This window comes from Panicum hallii, chromosome 8, assembly GCF_002211085.1.
Source record: "Panicum hallii strain FIL2 chromosome 8, PHallii_v3.1, whole genome shotgun sequence".
NCBI classification, from domain to species: domain Eukaryota; kingdom Viridiplantae; phylum Streptophyta; class Magnoliopsida; order Poales; family Poaceae; genus Panicum; species Panicum hallii.
The window spans coordinates 1,757,368-1,782,139 of record NC_038049.1 but is presented as its reverse complement, the minus strand read 5'-3'; the positions used below and the strand labels follow the sequence as shown (position 1 = coordinate 1,782,139).

At 42.8% G+C, this 24,772-nt stretch overlaps 2 protein-coding genes across 3 annotated transcripts; one reads left to right on the top strand and one right to left on the bottom strand.

Annotated features, from left to right (window-relative positions):
- The first annotated feature begins 9,998 nt into the window (after window positions 1-9,998).
- LOC112903430 (probable calcium-binding protein CML50) lies at window positions 9,999-12,882 on the top strand. Of its 2 annotated transcripts, XR_003230806.1 has the most exons (6): window positions 9,999-10,701; window positions 11,685-11,731; window positions 11,844-12,019; window positions 12,427-12,445; window positions 12,552-12,738; window positions 12,786-12,853. XR_003230806.1 is itself a non-coding variant. In XM_025972698.1 (5 exons), exons 1-5 carry the CDS (start codon window positions 10,128-10,130, stop codon window positions 12,654-12,656), a joined length of 921 nt encoding a protein of 306 aa, XP_025828483.1. In that variant the 5' UTR covers window positions 9,999-10,127; the 3' UTR covers window positions 12,657-12,882. The 2 variants fall into 2 exon arrangements, 1 of the variants encoding a protein (XP_025828483.1); XM_025972698.1 differs by having other exon boundaries at window positions 12,552-12,882.
- Window positions 12,883-13,074: 192 nt separating this feature from the next.
- On the bottom strand, window positions 13,075-24,652 carry LOC112903429 (E3 ubiquitin-protein ligase listerin-like). The gene is given in 16 exon segments (XM_025972697.1): window positions 13,075-13,522; window positions 13,653-13,883; window positions 14,401-14,856; window positions 14,940-16,003; window positions 16,088-16,772; window positions 17,067-17,865; window positions 17,971-18,458; window positions 19,254-19,704; window positions 19,786-19,816; window positions 19,819-20,443; window positions 20,872-21,024; window positions 21,932-22,034; window positions 22,235-22,326; window positions 22,942-23,019; window positions 23,881-23,943; window positions 24,408-24,652. Coding segments are annotated over 16 exon segments (5,712 nt in total). The 5' UTR covers window positions 24,573-24,652; the 3' UTR covers window positions 13,075-13,294.
- Window positions 24,653-24,772: the final 120 nt, after the last annotated feature.

The window sequence follows — 24,772 nt, the reverse complement described above, 5'->3', positions numbered from 1 at the left end:
AGTGATATTTTTACGGTGGGCTAATCATTATATGATTGAGCAATAGTAAAAAGTTCATGCTTGTTGAATTATGTATACTTGACCAACTAATTTCCAAGCTGTATCAGAGACTCTTCAGTTTTGTCTGGTATCGCGAGTCCGAGAAATTCAGACGGATGGTTTATCTAGAGAGGAAACGCGAATTCATCCCAAAGTTCAAAAATGTAAAAAGGATTTTTTCCGCCCAATAATATGTATGCTAATAGTTTTTGACCGTGGCCTGATTTTGGCCCATATGAAAGAAAAACTTTACGCTTTATCATGTTAGTCTGCATGACAGTGCATCCAGTGTTACATTTTAGACTTGGTCAAAATTACATGATGGACTATGTTTTTTTTGGATTTTGGTGTTCTTGCCGTTGTTTCGAAGTGAAATGGTGATTTTGCCTCTACTTTTTGGATTGTGTGAATTTGCCCTGCTTTTTGAAAACGAAGGAAGTGTTTGCCCTTATTCCGTGAAAACCAGTTAACGGTGTTAAAATTGCTTTGAAAAGACCAATTTGCCCTTATGAATTTGCCCCCACTATTATGTGAATTTGATGATTTTACCTTTATTTTATATAGGAGAACTGGGGTACATTTTGACAAGTCTAAACAGAATTTTCCCAAGCAAATTCAAACAAAATTTTTATAACTTTCACACATAACTGAAATTTGATAAATTTTTTAAAATTTTCGCAGCAACATGACATAACGTGCATTTAATTCTCAGTGCACATAACTTGCATTCCATCATATCCAAATAGGAGTACCATTATGTCCAGATTATATTCCCACATGCAAATCCAACTAAAGCAAAATAGTAGAGAGCTTATACAAGTCAAATAGCAAACGTCATATTTGAAAATCAATGCCTAACAATACCTCCAAACTCCCTGTCCTTCCTCATCTTCCTCTTGCTCTTCCTCCTCCCTCCCCTTCCTGTTCCACTTGCTCTTGCTCCTACCCTTCCCCCTCCTCTTCCTCTTTCTCTTGCAGCACTTGCACTTCAAGGTAGTAAAATTGTGTTAGTGACCAAGTTGATATTAAAGCAAAGAATAAAGGGATCTTAATATGAAAAAAATATTTGTGCTAATCCACCACTCACTTTGATGTTTGTGGTACACTTGGGTCGCTACTCCCCTCTTCTGATCCATTTTGTGAAGATGAGAGTTTTCTATTTTGACTAGCAATGGAATTTTTCTGGCAATGCTTAGCTATATGGTCTAGCTCATAGCACTCTGAACATGTTTTCCTTTTCTTACTTGTGGCACCCTCATCATATGTCTTGATCCTAGATTCTCTTGACTTTCCAGGTTTTCTTCTCAACTTAGGCTTCTTGATTTTGTAGCCTAAATCAATACGTGACCAGCTATGTAATAACCTATTACTAATTGGGCCTTTTGTGCCTTGAGGAAAAAAAAGAAAGGCCCACCTAAAGCCCAGGACGTGGAGGAGAAAAGGGGAAACAGAAAACAAAACAACCCTAGTCAGCCATCGTGACTCCTCCCCAGACTTTTTTCCCTTCCCGTTTGCTTCCTCTTGGGCGCCGCCAAGGAGTCCTCCCTTCCCCTACGCTGCCTCTCACTTTTCTCCTGCTGATCTGAGCGCTAGCTGTTGGAGACCCCCAATCCCCTGGTGAACAGCGTGTACAGGTGGTAGTGCTCCGGATCGGACTTGAGTCCCTCTTGCTTGCTTCGTCGGTTAAGGCAAGTGGATTTGTAGCTGTGGTTGGCTACGTTTTGCCTTGCTATTTTTATCATCCAAAGTTAATATTTGAAGTTCATATAATTCTATACATATTCTCAATCGTATTTATAATTCATCTATCTTGAGAAGTGAACCATGAAGACTTATAATTGAGTAAGTTTTATGTGGAAATCCACATATTCGAAGTTGAAAGTATATTAATGTTGCAGCATTACATAAACATCGCATTATGCATTTGCATTGAAGTATGTCGTGATCTTATGGTCCGACTTGTACCGGTACAGCATCTTCGGATGCAGCTCCATACCTTGTTGGGTATGCGGACAGAAGGAAGTGCATGGCATTCAATATGCATCCATATTATTGAAGTTGAATTGAAGTTTATTGTCTTGATTTTATATGTTGAATGCAAATCATTGCTAAGTAAACCTATTTTTTTTAAAATAGCTTGTCGAAACAGTCCACTTGTGGAGATGTTTCATCTCACCCCTTGTATATTCACTCTTTTCAGGCGTTTGATGCTTAGTCTTGTGGGAAGGGAGAGTAGCAGCACGTCTACACTTCATCTTTTAGAAATCCATTTATAGCAACTAGTTAGTGTAATAATCAATTTGGTTAAGAACAGCTTAAAGTTGTGATCGCTGCCGGTTCCATTCTTTTAGCTTGTTCCTTATATTGATCTATTTGTGTTTGCTTCCGCGATAGCTCTAGTTTCAAAGGAGATGCTGCCATTTTTTTCATCTCCTTTTAGTTGTTGCTTGTGTAGTTTAGTAGCACTCCGGGGTGTTTGTGGACTTCGGGGTGTTACAGTTGGTTATCAGAGCCTAGGTTATAGGTTCTAGGTAAAATGATGTGAATTAAAAAGTGACACACTCTGCACTTGTAGGATTGGGGGAAATTTTGTTCTACTTGTCTTTTGCTATTGATTTGATGTGGTTAGTTAATGTGTGTTCCTACTCTTATGACTAAAAGAAGTTGTTATTCGTTTTATTGGTGGCAGCAGTTATGCTGCCTAGAAGTGCGTCGTCGTCCGCCTGCTAACAATGGAGCTCAAGATAATCAAGCGGCAATGAATGCCGCGTTGCAAGCATTGCAGCAAGAGTTAGCAGCTTTGAGGTAGGCTATTCCCCTTGGTGGCACCGCCGCTGGTGGTGGCGCTGCTGCTAATGCTGCTGGTGGTGGTGGTGCGCCGGGGGATGGTGGTGCGGTGCCTCCTCCAGTTAGTGCCGTGTCTCTAGTGCAGTGGATTGGTTTGAAACTAGATTCTTTTGAGGGTAGTGGTTCTCCAGTAGAAGCTGCAGATTGGCTGACCTACGTGGAGGACAAGATGGATGTCTTTGAAGTGGTTGAAGGAGACCGTGTCCGCTATGCGACACAATTGCTGAAGGGTGAAGCTCAGATTTGGTGGAAGGGTGTGCAAACTGCCCACGCAGCTGCATCTGGTTCCTTAACCTGGCAGGTGTTTGTCAGGCAGTTTGAGAGAAGGTTTTATCCAGCCACTTTTCTTGAGAAGATGAAGATAGATCTGCAGACTTATCGTCAGGACAAGAAGACGGTAGCAGAGTATGAGGTGGGCTTCAACAAGATTGTCCGCTTTGTCCCACATGTGGCCAACAATGATATAGAAAAAGCATCCCAGTTTCGACAGGGTCTGAGACCTTCGATCAGACACATTTTGGGAGCTTTGCCTTTGGTAGATTTTCGCATTACTGTGGAGCAAGCTCTGGGCGTGGAGATGCAGCATCTGTACACTGGCGAAATTAAGTCGTCAGGTGGCGATCAGTCCCGAGGTCAAGATGATAAGAAGGGACAATCTGGTGGACCAGCGAAGAAAGGAAAAACCCAGCGTCCTCACCCATATCGCAACAAGTCTGGTGAATCTAGTACTTCAACAGGAGGTGGTCAAAAGTATCGAGCTGTTCCTAAGCCTGGCATGGGGTTGGTGTGCTTCCGTTGTGGTGATGCACACCGACGTGCTGATTGCAAGTGGAGTGGCAGATGTTCTATTTGCAGTCATGATCATAAGGATGCGGTGTGCAGGAAAAATCCAAATGGGAAGGTTAATTGGGAGCTAGTGACCTCTTCTACTTCGGGTGGCACTGCAGGTGGCACTGCCAACATGTTGACCTCACAACAACAGCTACCTGTGCCACCTACTCAGCAGTTACATGCACTACCTCTGCAGCAGTTTCCTTTGCCTCCTGCTCAGCAGTACTTGCCTGCGCCACCGTACCCGCAGTACTGGATGGCCCCTCCAGTACCTACTACTCCATCGGTGCCTCATCTTGGAGCTCCTTGTTTACCTGCACCTCCGAGTCCTTGGGTTTCTACTCCTGCTTGCTCGACGCCAGGTGTTCCTTCTGCTGCTGGCGCTCCAGGACTATATGCTTTACCTCCTCCAGATGCTAGAGATCGTGGAGATGTGGTGACAGGTACTATTTCAGTCGATTCTTTTGATGCTTTTGCTCTTTTCGACTCTGGCGCTAGTTTCTCGTTTGTCTCGGAGGACTTTGTAGCTCGTGCGGGTCTTTCGGTTCAGAAGATTAGTCAATCTGTTGTTGTTAGTTCTGCTAAAGGTCCTATATCTAGTTGTTTAGTCTGCCCTGGCTGTTCCATCGTTCTTGGTGAAGAGACCTTTGTAGAAAACCTTATGGTGATTCTCCTTGACTCTTTTGATGTTATTCTGGGCATGGATTGGCTTTCTCAATATCGAGCTGTTATATGTTGTTTCTGGAAGACGGTGACCTTGCAAGCACTATCGGGTAGTGAAGTGATCTTTATTGGGAGTGCTATAAAGGAGACTCTTGCTTTCTTGCACCAGTTATTTCTGGATCGCTGGTCTAGGAAATCTGGAACTCTTTTTGCGATGGTGGATGGTAGTGAGACTACCTTAAGAGTGGAAGATATTCGAGTAGTGTGCCGTTATCCAGATGTGTTCCCTGCGGAGCTTCCTAGTATTCCACCAGAGCGAGATGCAGCATTCGAAATCAAGTTGATTCCCGGTACTCAACCGATCCATAAGTCTCCGTACCGGATGGCTCCAAAGGAGCAAGTGGAGTTGAAGCGGCAATTGGATGATCTTCTTGCTAAGGGATTCATTAGACCTAGCAAGTCGCCTTGGGCTTTCCCGGTGTTATTTACAGAGAAAAAAGATGGAAGTAAGAGGTTATGTGTGGACTATCGTGCCTTAAATCAGGTTACTATCAAGAATAAATATCCGTTGCCTCGTATTGATGTGCTCTTTGAGCAATTGAAGGGTGCCAAGGTGTTCTCTAAGATAGATTTGAACTCTGGTTACCACCAGCTGAGAATACAGGAAGAAGATATTGAGAAAACGGCTTTTAGTACCAGGTATGGGCATTTTGAATATGTCGTTATGTCTTTTGGACTAACAAACGCCCCTGCTGCTTTTATGGAAGCCATGCACAAGATGCTCCATGAGTATCTGGATGACTTTGTAGTTGTTTTCCTTGACGACATCTTGATCTACTCCAAATCCAAGGAAGAACATGAGCGACACCTTACTGTTGTTCTGGAAGCTCTAAGGAAGTATAAATTCTATGGCAAATTGAAGAAGTGTGCTTTCTGGCTCTCTGAAGTAGCTTTCCTTGGTCATGTGATTAATGAAAATGGAATTTCAGTTGATCCCAAGAATGTTGCCTCAGTTGTTGATTGGAAGAGACCTACTAGTGTGACTGAGATTCGTAGTTTCTTGGGTCTAGCTGGCTACTATCGGCGTTTTGTGCAAGTTTTCTCCAGCATAGCAAAGCCGATGACCAGACTTACAGAGAAGGGTGTTCCTTTTGTCTGGACCAATGATTGTGAAGGTAGTTTCCAGACACTGAAGAATAAGCTAGTGAATGCTCCTGTATTAGCCTTGCGTGAGAGTGGTAAGCGTTTCACTGTGTATACAGATGCTTCGCGTATCGGTCTTGGATGTGTGCTAATGCAGGATGGCAAAGTGATTGCTTATGGTTCTAGGCAACTGAAGAAGCATGAGAGAAACTATCCTACCCATGATCTAGAGTTGGCTGCCGTAGTGTTTGCCTTGAAGCTATGGAGACATTATCTTTATGGTGAGTCTTGTGACATTTACACGGATCATAAGAGTCTCAAGTATATCTTTACCCAAAAGGAGTTGAATATGAGGCAACGAAGGTGGCTTGAGTGGATAAAAGACTATGATCTTACTATTCAGTATCACCCAGGAAAGGCGAATGTGGTGGCAGACGCTCTTAGTAGGACTGGTGTTCCTAAGGTGGCAATGCCTTTAATCACGGATCTGGATCGTATGGGCATCTCGTTGTGTTTTGCAGGCACCGCTAGAGAGGAGACTCAGATGTGCATTCAGTCTTCCATTATAGAGAGGGTGCGTGAGGCACAAAAACATGATCGCTTAATTCAAGAGGCTCGTAAGAGGATTGGAGATGGTAAACCTCGAGAGTTTACTATTGATGAGAACGATGTGGTTCGTTTCAGAGGACGCCTTTGTGTTCCTCAGAAATCGGATGTGAAGATGGATATACTACGAGAGGCTCATAAGACTCCATACACCGTTCATCCTGGTGAGACCAAGATGTATAGAAACTTGAAGCAGAATTTTTGGTGGAAAAGAATGAAGGTTGATGTGGCTAAGTATGTAGCAGCTTGTGATGTTTGCCAGCGAGTGAAGGCTAAGCATAAGAATCTCTAATGGTGAAGCCATTAGAGATTCCAGAATGGAAGTAGGAGCATATCACGATGGATTTTGTTGTCGGTTTACCTCGCTCTCCTAGGGGTAAGGATGCTATATGGGTTGTTGTGGATCGACTCACTAAGTCGGCACACTTTATCCCAATGAAGACCACAAACTCAGCTCAAGAGTTAGTCCCATTATACATGAAAGAAGTGATACGACTTCATGGTGTGCCTAAGTCAATTGTCTCAGATCGTGATTCTAAATTTGTGTCCAAGTTCTAGGAAAGTCTTCATACTGCTTTGGGCACCAAGCTTTCTCTTAGTGTTGCTTTCCACCCTCAGACTGATGGTCAGTCAGAGCGGACTATTCAAACTCTTGAGGATATGTTACGTGCATGCGTCCTGTCGTGGAAGGGCAATTGGGAGGATCATCTCGCATTGGCTGAGTTCGCTTATAATAATAGCTATCAGGCTAGTATCAACATGGCACCATATGAGGCTTTGTATGGCAGACGGTGTGTCTCTCCATTGTGTTGGGAGACTTTGGGTGAGAGATCCTTGGTTGGTCCGGACTGGATCCAACAAACTGCTGAGAAGGTACATGAGATTCGTCAGAATTTGTTGGCTGCTCGGAGTCGCCAAAAGAGCTATGCCGATGTGAGGAGGCGAGACCTTGAGTTTGCAGTGGGTGATCAAGTTCTTCTCAAAGTATCACCTACTAAAGGCATTGTGCGATTTGGCACCACTGGAAAGCTTAGTCCGAGGTATATTGGACCTTTCGATATCATAGCTCGAGTGGGCAGTTTGGCGTATCGCTTGCAGTTGCCGGAGTCTATGAAAGGGGTGCATAATGTCTTCCATGTCTCTATGTTGAGAAAATTTTTGCGGGACCCAGATCAGAAGATTGAGCTGGAGCCAATCACTGTGGAGCAAGACTTGACGGTGGAGTGCCACCCGATGCACATCCTAGAATCCTCAGAGCATGTCATGAGAAGAAGAACAATCAAGTATGTGAGAATTCTTTGGACTAATCAATCCAAGCGTGAAGCCACTTGGGAGCTTGAAGAGCATATGCGCAAGAAGTATCCCGAACTTTTCGAAATGGGTTAGTTCATGCAGTTTTACCGTTTCTAATGTTTTGAGTAGATGGTCGTAGCAACGTTAGAATTCGGGGACGAATTCTTTTAAGGGGGGTAGAATGTAATAACCTATTACTAATTGGGCCTTTTGTGCCTTGAGGAAAAAAAAGAAAGGCCCACCTAAAGCCCAGGACGTGGAGGAGAAAAGGGGAAACAGAAAACAAAACAACCCTAGCCAGCCATCGTGGCTCCTCCCCAGACTTTTTTCCCTTCCCGTTTGCTTCCTCTTGGGCGCCGTCAAGGAGTCCTCCCTTCCCCTACGCTGCCTCTCACTTTTCTCCTGCTGATCTGAGCGCTAGCTGTTGGAGACCCCCAATCCCCTGGTGACCAGCGTGTACAGGTGGTAGTGCTCCGGATCGGACTTGAGTCCCTCTTGCTTGCTTCGTCGGTTAAGGCAAGTGGATTTGTAGCTGTGGTTGGCTACGTTTTGCCTTGCTATTTTTATCATCCAAAGTTAATATTTGAAGTTCATATAATTCTATACATATTCTCAATCGTATTTATAATTCATCTATCTTGAGAAGTGAACCATGAAGACTTATAATTGAGTAAGTTTTATGTGGAAATCCACATATTCGAAGTTGAAAGTATATTAATGTTGCAGCATTACATAAGCATCGCATTATGCATTTGCATTGAAGTATGTCGTGATCTTATGGTCCGACTTGTACCGGTACAGCATCTTCGGATGCAGCTCCATACCTTGTTGGGTATGCGGACAGAAGGAAGTGCATGGCATTCAATATGCATCCATATTATTGAAGTTGAATTGAAGTTTATTGTCTTGATTTTATATGTTGAATGCAAATCATTGCTAAGTAAACCTGTTTTTTTTAAAATAGCTTGTCGAAACAGTCCACTTGTGGAGATGTTTCATCTCACCCCTTGTATATTCACTCTTTTCAGGCGTTTGATGCTTAGTCTTGTGGGAAGGGAGAGTAGCAGCACGTCTACACTTCATCTTTTAGAAATCCATTTATAGCAACTAGTTAGTGTAATAATCAGCTTGGTTAAGAACAGCTTAAAGTTGTGATCGCTGCCGGTTCCATTCTTTTAGCTTGTTCCTTATATTGATCTATTTGTGTTTGCTTCCGCGATAGCTCTAGTTTCAAAGGAGATGTTGCCATTTTTTCATCTCCTTTTAGTTGTTGCTTGTGTAGTTTAGTAGCACTCCGGGGTGTTTGTGGACTTTGGGGTGTTACAAGCTGTCTTTAGATGTCATTGAATTGAAAGTACATGCATATGTCTTTCTAAACATATCAACAAAAAAGTATTCATGGACAAACTCATCCATTTGTACCTTCCTACTAAGCTTTGCAATGAAAGCTAATGCATGGATGCAGGGCTTTCCGGTTACTTGCCGAGCTCTACAAGTACATGTTTTTTCTCCAAGTTGACAGCATGTCTAAACTTGTTCACAGTTACTTCTGCTGTCCTAGCCCCACATATTAGTACCTCATGATCCTTGAGCATTGGTAATAGATGGGATGATTGTTCCTGATATGTTTTTACCAATCCTGTTGGTGCTGCTGCTGAGCGGTCAGCGGCCGCGCTCCCATGCCAGGCAAGCCGAGCGCGCCTGCGCCGCGCAGGGATCCGGGCACCGAGTCCCCGAGCACGCCCGCGCCGGGCCGGCCTGCGCGCTCCTGCGCGGGGTCGCCTCGCGCCTGCGCCGGGCTAGCCTATGCTCTCCCGCTCCCGCACGCAAGGCCCCGCTCTCCTAGTGCCGCCGCTAGCTGCAGCCGACCCCTCGCCTGCGCTAGGGTTCAACGGAGGGAGGGTCTAGGAACATGATTTTGGGGATGAGAGAGGAGGGAGCATTTGGATAGGGTTAAGAGTACCACGATCTTTTCTCATTGCTCTGAGTTTTTCTCCAATTTAATTTTAGTGTTTTAGTGGGCATCCAACTAACAGAGTCAAAACTAGGGGTCATTTACAAAAGGCGGGGTAAAATCGCACAGTTGAAAAACGAAGAGCAAAATCACCATTTGAGATCCAAACGGTGGAAAGAACGCCAAATTTCCTATTTTTTATAACTTGTTCAAAGCTAGAGGTTAGAGAAGTTTGATTTAGAATAAGAAATAAAACGTCTAACATTTTAAAACCAAAAGAATTTGTTGTTTGATGTACATTCAACCCCGGTTAATAACGTAGGAGATCCAATCTCTTGTCTTTTTCAATTGGTCCCGTTTGGTTCCGCGTTCGTGTCGTGGTCCATCTGAACATTTTTCATGATCCTGTCTAAACGCGTTCATGATCAAAGAGAAAAATGTTTCTTCTTTTCCATGTCCCAGAGTAGGCGCAGAGAACATTCCGTGCTCCTGCATGTCCCGGTCTCCCAGACGCGTGAGCGACGGCGTCTTCCCTAGAGCACAACGCCGTCGACGCGGTCCGATTTCCGGGGCCGTTTCCGATTCGCCACGTCATAAAGCCTCCGCGTCCTCGTGTCCATCCCACCTGTGTCTCTTCTCTCTTCCGCTGCATTCATTTTTCCATTCGAAGCTCAGCCTCGAATCCCATTCCCAATTCCCCACCCACCACCACCGTCTCCCCGTGATCGCTCCCCGCCCTACACAAGCCCCCATGGCCGGCTACCCGCCGCCCGGCTCCGGCTACCCCTACGGCCCCGGCGCCGGGGGAGCCGGAGGCTACGGCGCCCCGCCGCCCTACGGCTCCTCCCCGGCCCCCTCCGCCCCGCCCTACGGCGAGAAGCCCCCCAAGGAAGGCAAGACATCCTCCGCCTCCTCCGCGCCGCCCTACTACGGCGCCCCGCCCTCCTCCCAGCCCTACGGCGCCGGCGGCGGAGGCTACGGCGCCCAGCAGTACGGCGCGCCCTACGGCGCCCCGCCGCCCTCGTCCACCCCTCCCTACGGCGCCCCGCCGCACTCGTCCGCGCCCTACGGGGCCCAGCCGCCGGCGTACGGGGCCCCTGGCGGGTACGGCGGGAGCCCCTTCGCGTCGCTGGTGCCCTCCGCGTTCCCGCCCGGGACCGACCCCAACGTGGTGGCATCCTTCCAGGCGGCGGACCGCGACGGCAGCGGGATGATCGACGACAAGGAGCTGCAGTCCGCGCTCTCCGGCTACAACCAGAGCTTCAGCCTCCGCACCGTCCACCTCCTCATGTACCTATTCACCAACACCAACGTCCGCAAGATCGGTAAGGCCCATCACACTCCTGCTCGTCCTGCCAATGTTCCTTCTAGTTAGTCCGCGGCGCACGTCTTTTGAGTGCGTAATGGGCCGCTATCGTGCTCCTTGTGCTGGTCAGCGGTGCTGTGGTTTAGGTGTTGCGTCGTGCACGCAGCGCATCGCGTGTATGTTTCCGGATTTGCCGATCACTCTAATTGCCCAACGTATTTTGACTCTGGGAACCGGGAAATGGACGGCTTTTACGAGGCCTGATGGGTTGTGCATGTGCAGATCTTCGTGATCGTGGCCTGGTCTGTGGTCTGTAGACTGTAGTGGCAACTTGATCCTTTCTTAAAGAAATGAAGAGTTTCCTTCGTTTTGGACTTGTTAAGTGGCCCAATATTGAATTGACCAAATACATCCATTTATTTATGTGGGAAATGATCACGTGGAGGAGTAGAGTGTAGAGGACTTTAGGTTGTTATAGGATTGTTTCCAAGTCGAGCATGCAATACAGCACCAAGTAAATAACATGAAATTCCTGTTAGCAGTCTTACTGAAACCATGGGACTTATGAACTATGAAATGGTTCTACTGGGCATGACACTCTCTCTCTCTCTGTGTGATTTTGTATCTTTTTTCTGTAATGCATGTAGTTTGGTAATGGTAATTTTGTGCCATATGGACATTCACTCTTGCTAGAACTCTTTAGATTCAATTCTATTTGGTAGACCTTCGAAGAGAAGTTGAAAATACTAACTTGATCTTCACAAGCTAAATCATTCAAGTAAGATTTCCATATATTGTTTTTATTTCTTTTGCTATAAAATGTAGAGTTCAAGTCATGAGTTGTGAGTTTCTAGTCTCAACTCAAAAGATCAGTGCTAAGTTGTGTTTCTTGGTCCTTTTGCTCAACTAGTGCGAAATATTAGTCATGATTTCCCTTTTTAAATCATATACCTTCTCTGTTTCTAAGTATTCATGTGCTATATTTTGTTTTCAACCTTTCAGGGCCCAAGGAATTTACTTCCGTGTTTTACAGTCTTCAGAATTGGAGAGTAAGATGATCTGCAATTCGCATTCCTTTTTCTCTTGCTTTTAGTCAAGCAGTTGGTCAATCTAATAAATTCATGCTTAGCACTGGTACTAATGTTTCGCTGTATTGTTCAGGCAATATTTGAAAGATTTGACCGTGATCGGAGTGGTAAGATTGACTCATCAGAACTGCGTGATGCTCTTCTCAGTCTGGGATATTCTGTCTCTCCAACTGTGCTAGACCTGCTTGTGTCTAAATTTGACAAGACTGGGGGCAAGAGCAGAGCAATTGAATATGATAACTTCATTGAGTAAGGGCCTTCCTTCAATTTAACTGGTCTTTATTTCTTAACTGTTTGCTTGGCGATGATTTTTTTACCCAGATTTTTCTGTTATGGATATAGCCCCATGGATCATAGAGTGCTGTTATCTTGGATGTCCACAACTCATTGATATCACCAATGAAAAATTATCACCGACTGGTGTAACAATTTTTTCCCATATTTAATTAAACGTTCCCTAAGTAGCAAAAATTCAAACTAAAAACTGGTTTATTCATCAACTGGCCTCCAAAGTTTCAGCCATGTTTACTGATGCTAGACAATCGTGATGTCTAATTCTGGAAAAAATAATTATATCCTATATGCATTCAGTCTGTCCAGTGCCACAATACTAACTGTTTTTTTTTCTTTTTCCTTTTTTGCTTCTACCTCTGCAGATGTTGCCTCACCGTTAAGGTATGCCTCCACCAAACTGAGCAAGTGCAAACCGTCTCAGCAAAATTTTCCTTTTTTTTTTTGCATCTTATTCCGTTATGTGCTCATTTGTTTGGATTATTTGCAGGGACTGACTGAGAAGTTCAAGGAGAAGGACACCGCATACTCGGGGTCCGCGACTTTTACTTATGAGGCTTTCATGCTGACAGTGCTCCCTTTCCTCATCGCCTAGTGGCACAGTTCAGAGCAAAAGCTAAGCATACCATGCCAGTTGTGTAAAAATAGTTATGTTCGGAGAGTTGTTTTGAGCTGAGTTAGAATTCTTGGATTTTTGGTGCTGCTGGGGTTGCGAATCATAAAGTTGATTGGTGGGTATGTTTAGCTCAGAAAATGCTGCAACTTATATATAGCACTGGATCTGTTTGTTCACCAATAACCATCTAGTCATTTTCCGTCCATTGCTTCTCCCACTCGTGTCAGCAGTCAGCACCTTTCCGGAATTCTGCTGCCGCGAGCTACTTGACAGCGACTTGCAGTTACCACATGGGTCAGCAACCTGCATTTCATGGTCGACTTCTTGTCCGTGGCATCGTTAAATAGTGTATAAAACAAGAGAAAAAGAGAGCTTGAAGTATACGTTAGTTAGCAAATGAAGTGAAGACAAGGAGCTTGCTGTATACGTTAGTTAATCGAATGCGCATTACCACCCAGAGTCGTACGTCTCTTCCTGTACCAAGAGATTGGAGTTTCTGAGAGCTAACGGTGTAAAAAAACAAAAACAAAGCCTGCTTCTGCCTAAGGCGCTGAACACTACATACACACGTCATTTACAGGAAGGAACGATCGAACGGTGCCAACAAACATGCATGTCTAGAAGGGAGTCTGGCACAGCGGGCAAGTCGATTTGTTGGACGTCGAGAACCACTTGTAGAGGCAGGCACCGTGGAACTTGTGCCGGCAGGTCTTGCACGCCAGCCGCGGAAGGCTGTGGTTGCTCGTGTGGAGAATGCTGTAACAGATTGGGCACTCCTCCACGCCCTCAAACTCCTTGTCGAAATTGCTCTTCCACGTGCGGATCGCCTCTGCTATCGCGCCGTTCTGCAGAAAAGAGGAGGAGATAAAACTAGCTTAGTTTAGCGATACACTCTTTAAGCAAAGCGTATGCAAATCTGACCAAACGCATTTAATATCTACTGCGCTCTTATTCTTGTTCTGGGAAAGAAATTACCTGGTTGCGGACGAATGATGTGAGGGAAAGCAACCATTTCCTACACTTGACTTCACTGATACCCAAACTTCTGGTACATTCAACATCGACATGGCGCAGGGGATAACAGTTGGGGAGGCGTATGACAAGATCAATTCCTGTTTCCTCCTTTTTGTATGTAGCAACGATTTCATAAGCTGATCGGTTGACGCTAACTGAGAAATTCTCGTCAGCATACACAGAATCCTTAACCTGTAATAAAGAGAGATATAGTGAGTTGCAGGAGCAATAATAGAGCTCCAAGGACCATGTCGATTTCAATTGGAATAACATTATCTGATCTACATGCAGGGGGGGAGCTGGGCCAGGCCGACGCCTAGGACCACTCAATGGAAGAACACGATGGCTGCACCTAGGACTTTTATGCTACAAGCTACAGTATAGAAAATACCAGCCCACCCTAGGGCCATGGCCCTAGTAGCCCAACCCTTCCCTCCACCGTTTACATGTACCGATGTACGCGCACACCCACTCAACTGTTACTACATGATTTCAACAAAAGAAACAATTACTGAAAACCAAATGAATTAGTGCGCATCTAATGCCGCTAAGTTGTGTCACAGACTAATAGGTTGTTTTCAAAGAGGTTAATCGCTAGTTAATAGGACCCTATAAATACTAGAGCTGACGAATAAATTGTAACACGCAGGGCTCTTTTTCACAATAAGGAGGCTAAAGTATATCTTGCCACCGAAGAGCATGCACATACCTGAGAAAATTCATCTAGCAGAAGAGGAGGGCTGCACCACTGTCTGGTAAACGACTCAATTGAGTATGACAATGAACGGTCCCTCAAAGTAGTAAACCATGTGCGCACAAAAGAAGGTAGCAGTCTAATCATCATTCCATACAAGGATCCTGCAAGTGAAGACATTCGCAAAGTCCCAACTGGTGAAAGTGATTCCACATATGGCAGCAACGAACGAGTAACTATGGCATTCTTAGAAGCTTTGGCAGCAGCCTCCGCTTCAGGCAAGAGTTCAGCATCCTTTTTCTTCCCACTAGGAGCAGCACTCTTTACTGGGATGTGCTGGAAAATGCAATCCAATATGCACGGACTGACCTTCTCCTGTATATATTGAAGTACATGTTCCCTAATAATGGAAGATGATGGTAGTGATTGCAGGTGTGACAACAATAATGCCCATGCAATGAAGACATCAACCTAGTGAGAGAAAACACAAAAGAACCATTAGCACATGATAAAAGAAATAGTTGCTAAATTTAAAAAGACGTAATATAGCATACCCTGTCTCGCTCTGTCAGATCTGTTTTCAGAAGTTCAGATGTTGGGAATTCAACTAAGGCCGAGAGTTCATCTCTGAGACATAGAGTTTTCTCTGAATCTGGCATCAACTCGGTGCTTTGGCTAATGTCTGATCGCTGCGCAGATGAGCAATTTTCTCCCAGAGAACTATCTTTAAGCAATGAAAGTTGACAGAAGGGCTCCGACAGAAGTAGAGAGAAAGCAGCAAACTGTAAGTGAAATATTGGTTGTGGGGAGAAAAGAATCGAATACAGTCCACTGACTGAACCCTTGGTAAGTCCCCACAGTTCCATGGACTCCAGTGCAGACCTTCTAATCTCTGGTGAAGCATTGTTTATGAATGACGCTACAAGTTCCCAAAAATGCAAATAAGCATGGCGACTGGAACCTATGACAGATGAAGCCTCTTCACCAAAGGATTTTGCAATTGCCTCTGAAACACCAGAAGCCAAGAACAAACGGAGGATACACTCCACCATCTTGTTAATACTCTCAGCATAGTCCCCTGATCTAATAAGCTGCAAACTCTTGGCAGTTTCTACTTCTTGGAGATTACCAAGATGCTTGAGGTGACACAATGTAACCAGAGAAGATTCTGCAAGGCTTAATGTTAACTTATCGGTAGTGCTAACCATTAACTTAAGCTTCTCCAAGGCATCTTCACTTGATACCTGGTTTATTACGGCATCATTTATGCCATCTGTCATTTCTTCCACAAGCAAAGCAGATGATTCAATACACTTGAATACCATGCGGAACACAAAATGCCAATCATTTTCCTGAAGTTTTGTCCAGCAATACCCAACCATAACAGCCGTCAGTTTCACCCCCAATAACTCAACTGTCCTTGGTATCACAGTTTCACTAGTGGATAATGATGAAGCTGCACCATTATAGAAAAACTGGTATTTCTGAAAGAGAGTCAGCATTAATGATATCTCTGCATCACTGATTTCTCGCTCAACAGTAACTACCAATCTCTGAGCTCCTCCAGTTATGCTCAATGGGAAGCAAGACAGCGCCACTTGCATCCAGTCCTCAATATCTGACAAAGTAAGAGATCATATTACATGTTTATAAAGGCAGTATTGTATATGAGTTATCTAGTAAGAATTCTAATGAAGCCTACCTTGCACTGGTACTTCCCTTGGGCTGGATGACAGGCAAGAGATGGCTGCCTCAAGCCAACTCAATATGCTTTTCCTGACCAAATCACCATATGGAGAATCTTCATTCAATTTCTCCGGCAATGGTTTTATGATGGTACTCATAACAAAGGGAAGAACTTTCAGACATTTTGTGTTTACCGTTGAGCCCTTAAAAAGATTGCTCAACAGTTGCTCAAAAAATACAAGTGCGTCAGATTCTCTCCAAAGACAATTCTTGGTGTTAGTAGTAAATAACAAAGCCACAAGAGCACGGAGAAAACGGTCTTGAATTTTCCCAATCTCATTGTCAGAAAGATGCCAAGCATTAAACAGTACCCATGGACCACTCTCATGCGTAAGGGAGCCCCCTAACAGTGTGTCAAGCAACAAAGACACAATGCTAACCTCAAGACATGATTCCTCTTTCATGTACTGAACCAGAGAAGGCAAGAATGTTTCCAGTGCACTTCCCCCTTTCCATGTCCAAGTGCAAAGGATCTCACCAGCCACCCATGCTCTAGACAAGGAAGACATAGGTGAAGTAATATCAATTGATTGTGATGTGGCACATCGTAGATTTCCTGGAACACCTAAAATCACTTCACCAAAGCCGAGATTGAGAATAAGCCTATCAACGAAAGCAACAAACCGCTCGTGTTTCAGTTCCTGCACCAAAGGAATTATTGATTTAGTTCTCCAGAGCTACTACAGTGACTGAGAACTCTCACAAATGAAGTGCCATTTCATTTAAAACATAACTCAGATAGCAGATAGAACAGTGCAAATCAGATAAATTTTGAGGATAACTACTGTCTACGACAGATAAGTTACACATTTAGCTAACTATGCAGAAAATCATAAACATATGACTCATCATCCAAAGATGTGCTACTTAAATATTTTGTGCCAAATAAAAGCAAGGACTATGAGGAGAAAGAAGACAGAGAAAAGAACTCTTACAATGTCATCTGTAATAGCCGGCTCCAACTGGACCTTCACAGATGCATGCCCATTTTGTAAACATGGCTTCAACAAGAGCGGCCAATATTCTCCCTCGGATAGCAAAAGATCAAAAAAGCTTTGCAAGTTTATGTCATCAAGACAGATGAGCTTCAACATTTGCGCCACCCACTCAGAACATAAGGCTGCTGTCTTTTCCACATGCAAGTCTCTTGTCTGAAATACAGAATACCTGACAGATTGAGCTAGAATATTTGCCAATCTATTCAATGTGAATGAAGGAAGGTTATTCCAAAAGGATGGACTTAAGCTTTGACAAAAAGCATGTATGCTTTCTGCAAGGTTACCCTTCAAATGCATTTTCTCATCCAAATAATCTTTTGAGCTTCTGCTCATAGAAGAACCAACATCCATACCTTTTATATGACCTTCCAAATCACTTTCATCATCAATAGCCAAAGACATGCTACATTCCCATTCAATGACAAACAGAGATGCCAGAATAGAAGGAAATACAGAATCTTCCTCAAGTCTCCCTAGTGAAAAGAAGCTACCCTGAAGCACTTTAAAAGCGAAAAGAGCCATCTCAAAGTTGATTGGCAAGGAATTTTCTTCTGGAAGCTTCAAATGAACGGGTTCAGAAGGCAACAACAGAGAATATGCAAGCCTTGCCCATTCAAAAGTTGATGCCAAGAGTGCGGATGCCAAATCCTTTACAATGGATCCAAGAACTTTATGAACAGTCTCAGCAGAAAGAAAACAGATCTGATCCTCCTGATCTGAGCCACCAAGTGCAGCACTGAAATTTTACACATACAAATTAGGACAAATCAAACCTGTGTGCTGGCACCTGGAAATAAAAACATTCACAAAGGAACAAATACATAGGGATTAAAGCACATACCACAGAAAACTAACATGATGATTTGCAGCAGTCAAATCACAGAGGACAGAAGTTGCAGTAGCATCTAATAAATCATGCCGCCAATGTTCTGGAAGATAACCATTTTTCTGTAAGTTCCTTAGCTTTCCCCCAGCAATTCTTTCTCTGACTTTCTGAAGCAACAGCGTAAGCAATTCTAATCGGTTCTTAATGTTTGAGGTCTTATCATCAATGGAGTGCTTTTGTTCAGCTCTAGTATATTTGATGATGGAACACCATTGGTCAAAGAAACACTCGTCTTGAAATAACGAAAGCAACAAATCAATCTTTGAGTTACAGGTGCTATATTTTCCATTAAAACACCAAGGGAGAAGGTCAGCATTGAACAACTCCAGATAAGATTTGACATCTGACTTTCCATGATAATTCTGATAATTCTTTAAAAATAGGGGAATGGGTCCAAATATTTCAACCAACACTGAAAGAAGCTTAACCAAGCTTGGAGTATCCTGCATCAATAGCACAATGTTTTATAGAACCAACTTCAATTGCTATGTAAGTTGTGTAACCATAAATTCAAAGAAGGATACAACTTTGTCTCGATCTCCACGTCTATGTGTCGATGTATGATAACAAACTGAAGGAAACAGCACTTAGATTGGTGCTAAAAAGAAAATTCCCTCAGGATATTTAAAAACCTGTTCTACCAGCGTCTAAGATCTTATGCCAACAGTTTTAATTCAACAAGATCTAGAATTAACAAGTTAGTGGTTCAAATGAAGCACTCATGTCTATCATTTGCCTACAAATGAAACCATTGTAGCAGAGATTGTAACACTGGTTGAACATCTGGCTCATTTACCCATTCTACATGATTGTTGTACTGTTAAACTTCTAGAGCCTATTTGGGTAGGGGGGGACAGGGACGAATCCTCTTTTGAACAGCCCTAAGTGTTTATACTTATTGGAGTGTCGACGTGAATTTCACGTTCAACAAATCATAAAATAATAATTTAACTGAGCTCATGACGACATAGCTATCCTAGTCCTGCTATAAATAATAAGTCATTGGTGAAAATATGATATTAAATAAAAAGAAATACATGCTCCAAAAGTATTTTTCATGATTCTCAATGAAACTCAGCTCTCCTGTGCGTTTGAGGAAAAAATAGGTAAATTTCATGATGAATCTAATAACATTGATCTTGCGTTACCAAACGAATTACATTTTTTTATGAGAGTATACAGGTAAAAAAACGAAGATTATGTTAATCTTCATGCCAAAATCAAGTGTCTGGTCTTACCACGAACATGATGGCTGGCAAAGACTGTGCAACCAGCGGTCTTGCTAATCTTTCTAGTGGCCATGTTTTACCTTTGTGTACAACGAGTTGATCCAAAGATAAGAAGAAAGACACAAGTTGCTCTACATGATCCTGAAACTTTGAAAGCTTCTCGCCTTGTTGAATTATGTCCAAACAGTCCCTCACCAGCAACTCACAAGAAATATTGAGTAAATGATGTTCTGTATCCGCAATAACATCCAGTATTTCAACAATACATTTCTCCAAATCCTGAAGATAGTACATCGGGTACTGTGTGTTCACCACTGACCCTGAATTTTTATGAGATGACTGAACACCACTACCAGCTGTGTCACCAGACAATAAAAGATAGTCACGCCAAACTATTTTGGCAAGTATATCTGTTATAAGCTTGATGGGGGTATCATCAGAAGAATCTTCTCCAGAATATCTGTAAAAAGAGATAAGGTAATTACACAGAAATTCCAGGAACGCAAAACAAATGCAATTTGAACTAGTTCAGAAAGGATACCTTGATACATTTTCTAGAAGCCACAAAAAATATGTTTAAAGGCAATACAGAAAGCCAAACTGTCAGCAGCTGATAACTGCCTCTGGTTCCTTCCATCCCAGAGATTATGCAAAAAATCAAAAACAAATTGTTGTCCCATGACTGCTTTAGGTGGTATAGAGTCCAAAAATTGAACTAGACGAGGATATGAGATTTGTTTGGACCCATAGCATCCATTTTGTAGGAAATTCCAAAACCGACTGAGCACAACTTTGTGAATATTGCAATATGACCAAGCCTCTGGAAACTTTCTAGAGAAAACAAGAATTGTATCCCACATAGAAGAGTGGCATGACACATCCTTTTCATGGAATGCACCAAGTATAGTAGGAGAAAGTTTCTTCATGGTTTCTTCATCAAAAACATGAGGGACATGTTTGATATAACTTGTAAGCAATGAGTATGTAGCTGACCGTATAACAGCACTATTTGACTTGAGGACATCAAGGAAACATTTATGCATACAAAATGCAGCTTCAACAGAAGAAAGTGTAGTAGATCGAACTTTTGACAGACTCCTTTTTTCTGTACTGGTACTATCAACATCACAATTTTGCAATTTCACTCCTAGTAAAATGTCTATAAGAGTCGCCATAGCTAGCAGTGATGATGATATCACCTGCAGAGGAAAATAGGAAAATGGACAACTGGTATTAGAAGCACAGTAGGAACATACCAATAGAAAGTTCAGGATACAATGAACCAATGACCATGTCTAAGACTCTAAGAGCAACAAAACAACAAGAACGCTCCTCAGAAAATGGAATTACTGTTTGAAGATACAGACTTCTATCCTTCTATGTAAAAGGAGAATGGCATCAATTATGATTGTGAAATATAGCATCTGTTGGAGTAAACATTAAGGAAAAAGGTGGAAATCAATCAATTTAATTACAAGATTGCATAACTGATTTATTTTATATCAGCTGGTAATCTCTTGAAACTGATTGCACACAGGAAAAAAAAATACTTTGCAATGGAAAGCTAAGTAGCTAGCTGATCAATACACCACATTCAGAACAATGGAAGACTATCCATAAATCATACCCTCTGGTGCATATCTTCCAGTTCATCCGTTGGTGTAGCCTTGTCAGACAAAGCTTGTGTTGTTAGCTTCAAGTTGTCACTTAAGTAAAGAAATGTTTCCTTCACACATAACATTAATGCATCCAATCTTCTCTCTGACTGTGGGAATGCTGCCTACAGAAAGAACTGAAACATGTGAACAAACCTACAACATATTACAAAGATAGATGAAGACCATATTTATAAAATATATTATATAGATGAAAACCTATATTTATAGATAAAAATATATTATAAAAATAGATTTTATAATGAATCTAGTAATCATGGTTTTTAAAGCGTTAAGGCGAGGCGAGGTGAGCCACCACCGCCTTATCGCCTAGGCAGGCTAAGGCGGGATAAGGCAGACTAAGGCGACACCTTAGGCTTGGCGAGCCACCACCGCCTTGTCGCCTAGACGACACCTTAAAAACACTGCTAGTAATATCAATATTGTGTTTTCAATCTATGTAAAATTTTACACATTGATGGTCAAAGTTCAAAAAAAAAAGTTTGATTTGGCCCAAAGAAAAAAAAACTTGCAATGTAAGGAAATTACCTCGAATACATGGAATGTACATAAACCCAAGGGGCAATTGTGTTCTTACTTACATACCAACTAACAAGGAATCAAAATATTTTTTTTTCCTTTTCCCAACTAGTGGTAAGTGAGAGATATACACGAAAAATCAGCCAGTGGAGTGCATCCCCTAACCAGATCTGAACATAAGAATAATTCATGAGTCCACATCAATGGCCCATTTCTTGCAGTTAGTTGTCAAGAGTTATTTTCCAATCACTTTGAGGGCTTACCTGAACTCGTGGGGATTAGTCCCAATCCCTTTGGTCAGGTGGAAAATGAACTAACTTTCCTGCCAATCCAAAGGGATTGAGTAAATCCCTGCCTATCAAAACAAGCCCTCAATGGGTTTAGTATTTTTGGTCTAGCATTCCAGGTAAGAAATGGATGCAGCAAATCTAGGTGGTCCACGAGAAGTAACTTGCAGCCAGTAACATTAATCAGAGAAGGTCTAGCACCCACCTCAAATGAACGTCGAGCAGCCTGTGCAACCTCAGGAGCAGGGTCAAATTGAGAAAACCACCAAGGACCCATCAAGGACTTCAGATGTGGAGCTATACCCTTCCTAAAACAATGGAGTAAATGACACCCCTTCAAAGATGAGAAAAGAATTGCAAATTGAATAAATGGAATTACAGAAATCTACTAAGTTCTGCTGGGGTATAAGATCTTTTCTAACTGGAAGAAAACCAACAAGGTACCACTACCAAATATAAACAGCATAGACCAGATGCACCTCAGTTGAATGGAGGGAGATGGACATACTTGATTGCTGTGACAAGGCTAGACATGGCCTCATGAGTAGCACGACGAACTTCTCTGTTATAGTCAAGCAGAAGCCTCTTGTACTCGAATGCCTAAAAAGAAGGAAAATAATAGTGCGTACTTTATGGTGATGGTACCAGCATAATCATGAAACAGACATTACAATCAGTGAATTGAAGAATCAAAATACTCTGAAGTACAACAAATTAGCAAAATAGTGAAGAAAAGCATTTAATGCAACAACAAGTTTAACCATGTCATCCTTTCCTTTTTTTTCACATTAACTCCAAGCCTACTAGGAACATAAGCAAATATAGTACTAGCATGTGATAAAGCAGAACAGGTAGACACTGGTTTTGCACTCATATGATCTCCTTTAAAAAGTCTAACAAACCCAAGGTATTCATGGTTTACAGGGAAACAATCTACTCACACCAAAAAAGAAACAAGTCCACACTGCCAAGTAGGAAACTAGCTCCACATGGGTGTCAAGTTCTGATTAAAGACCTTGTATATAATATAAATATACGTATGCCAGAAAAAAGAATACCACTTTATCACTAGGCATATTTTCATAAAGATATTAAAATGTTATGAAGTGCGGCATAATAAAATTGCCACAAATAAGCTTTACTCATATAAGGACCATAAGGATATAAGATCAAGATAAAAAATGCAACAGGGCAATAGAGAAAATAGTCAAATACCCATTGTGGAACAATCTGCACCACTTCCTCGCCAGGTGTTTGTGCAAAGAGTGTAGAGAGCGCAGATAAGGCCTTGAGCTACATTGAAGAAAATAAAAGAGAACTATAACATGTTATGGAAAAAAACTTATAGATAGAAGATCAATGAAAGCTTATGCAGTGTATTATCCAGAATTTAAGACGTATTTTTCCTACATAGAGAATTGGGAATCCATCTAACTTCATATACCTGACCTTTGAAGGTTAAGAGAGAATTATGTTTCTGAGTGTGATGTCTAAAATACTTATTTTCTATGTCATTAACTCTTACAGACATGAAAGACTAATCTTGTCTAGTGAACAATCTGCTAATATGATTTAGGTTAACAATACATTGGCATGATAACCACTGGGGATGCAAATGGGTGCCCAATAGTGTTTCTCCGGTCAGCTAATTAATTGTGTGGCATGCCATTCAATTCATTTTTCTGATTAATCACGTGGCATGCCATTGTAGTTAATTTTAGCAAAGTTTAGGCTGACCCAATGACCCAAAACAAGTGGAACCTACATCCCTAATTACCACGATAAGAACAAAATCAGTAACAGATAGTACAGTGGCGATGTCATAGATTTTTCATTTTCTTTAATATAGAAAGGGTGTAACATTTAAGGAAGAAATGAATAAGAAATGTCAGAGGTTATTTGGAAACTGTAGCATCTCTTTGACAGATAGTGATCAAAACTCAGAATTAACAGAATAGCCGCTCTCTTTTATTGCTTGAATTTGTGTAAGTAGGACATCACTGAATTCTTGTTGTATAATTATTGATAGGAAATGGTTGTAAGATAAGTGGATTTTAGCTAAAGATTCTCACTACAAGAACACAAGTGCTTCTAGAACAATATTTTTGAGAAAAATAAAGGTAAAAGCGAAAAGAATATGACTAGCAGTCTGACCTTTGTTGTTGGATCCTTCCTTCCTAGCCTTTTTAGGTTTTGAAGCACTTCACCATCCACATCCTTCATAAAGTTATCAGAAATAAGGCATGGGAATGTCCAAGAGCACGAAGCCACAAACAGGCAAACTAAAAACAGAGCTAGTGGACTCAAAGGCTGTTAGTGGTGCCATGTGCAGCTAGATGATGCTGGACTCAAAACAGATAATTGTAGCGTGTGTAGGTTGTTACGATACCCGTATAATGAAAAACTTTGTGTTATTACACCTATGAATTCAGGTCCAACTCCCTACCACTTTCTAAACCATAAAGCCAATTCGAGTTTGGTTCCTTGCTATCACAGAGGACTCGGGAATCGTTGCCACTGGTTATTGCAACTTCGTCTGGTTTCGCGTGCGTGGAGAGGAAGTACCCAATTTAGGACCCAGTAATCAAACTAGACAGCCAGGCAAATTCTTCCACTGGTGAACTAAGGCAAGGAGAAAGCCTCGTCGATAGGCCTAAGGAAGGAAGAGCGAGGAAGCATACCGGGGTGAGCCGAATCGGGGCGTCGGGGGCGGAGGGCGCAGCGGGCTCAACACGGACGGCGCCGTGGTAGCCGCCGAAACCGACGGTAGGGACGGCGCCCTGGGCGTGCGGCACCAGCGACGCCGCCATGCCGCTGCTGGACGCGCGGCCCTTCTGCTTCCCCATCGAGGTCGATCCCCTCGTCGCGCCCGCTTTCCCTCACCGCCGCGGCGCCGCCGCACGGACGACGGAAGCAAAACCCGAGCTCACGCAGACACAAGGCAAGCAGGAGCAGGGGAAAATTTTGGTTCGGTTCGTTTCAGTACCCCCTCCTCCTCCTCCTCCTCCTTTGGGATGTTTCCGGCCCATGACGACTACTTGCGGGC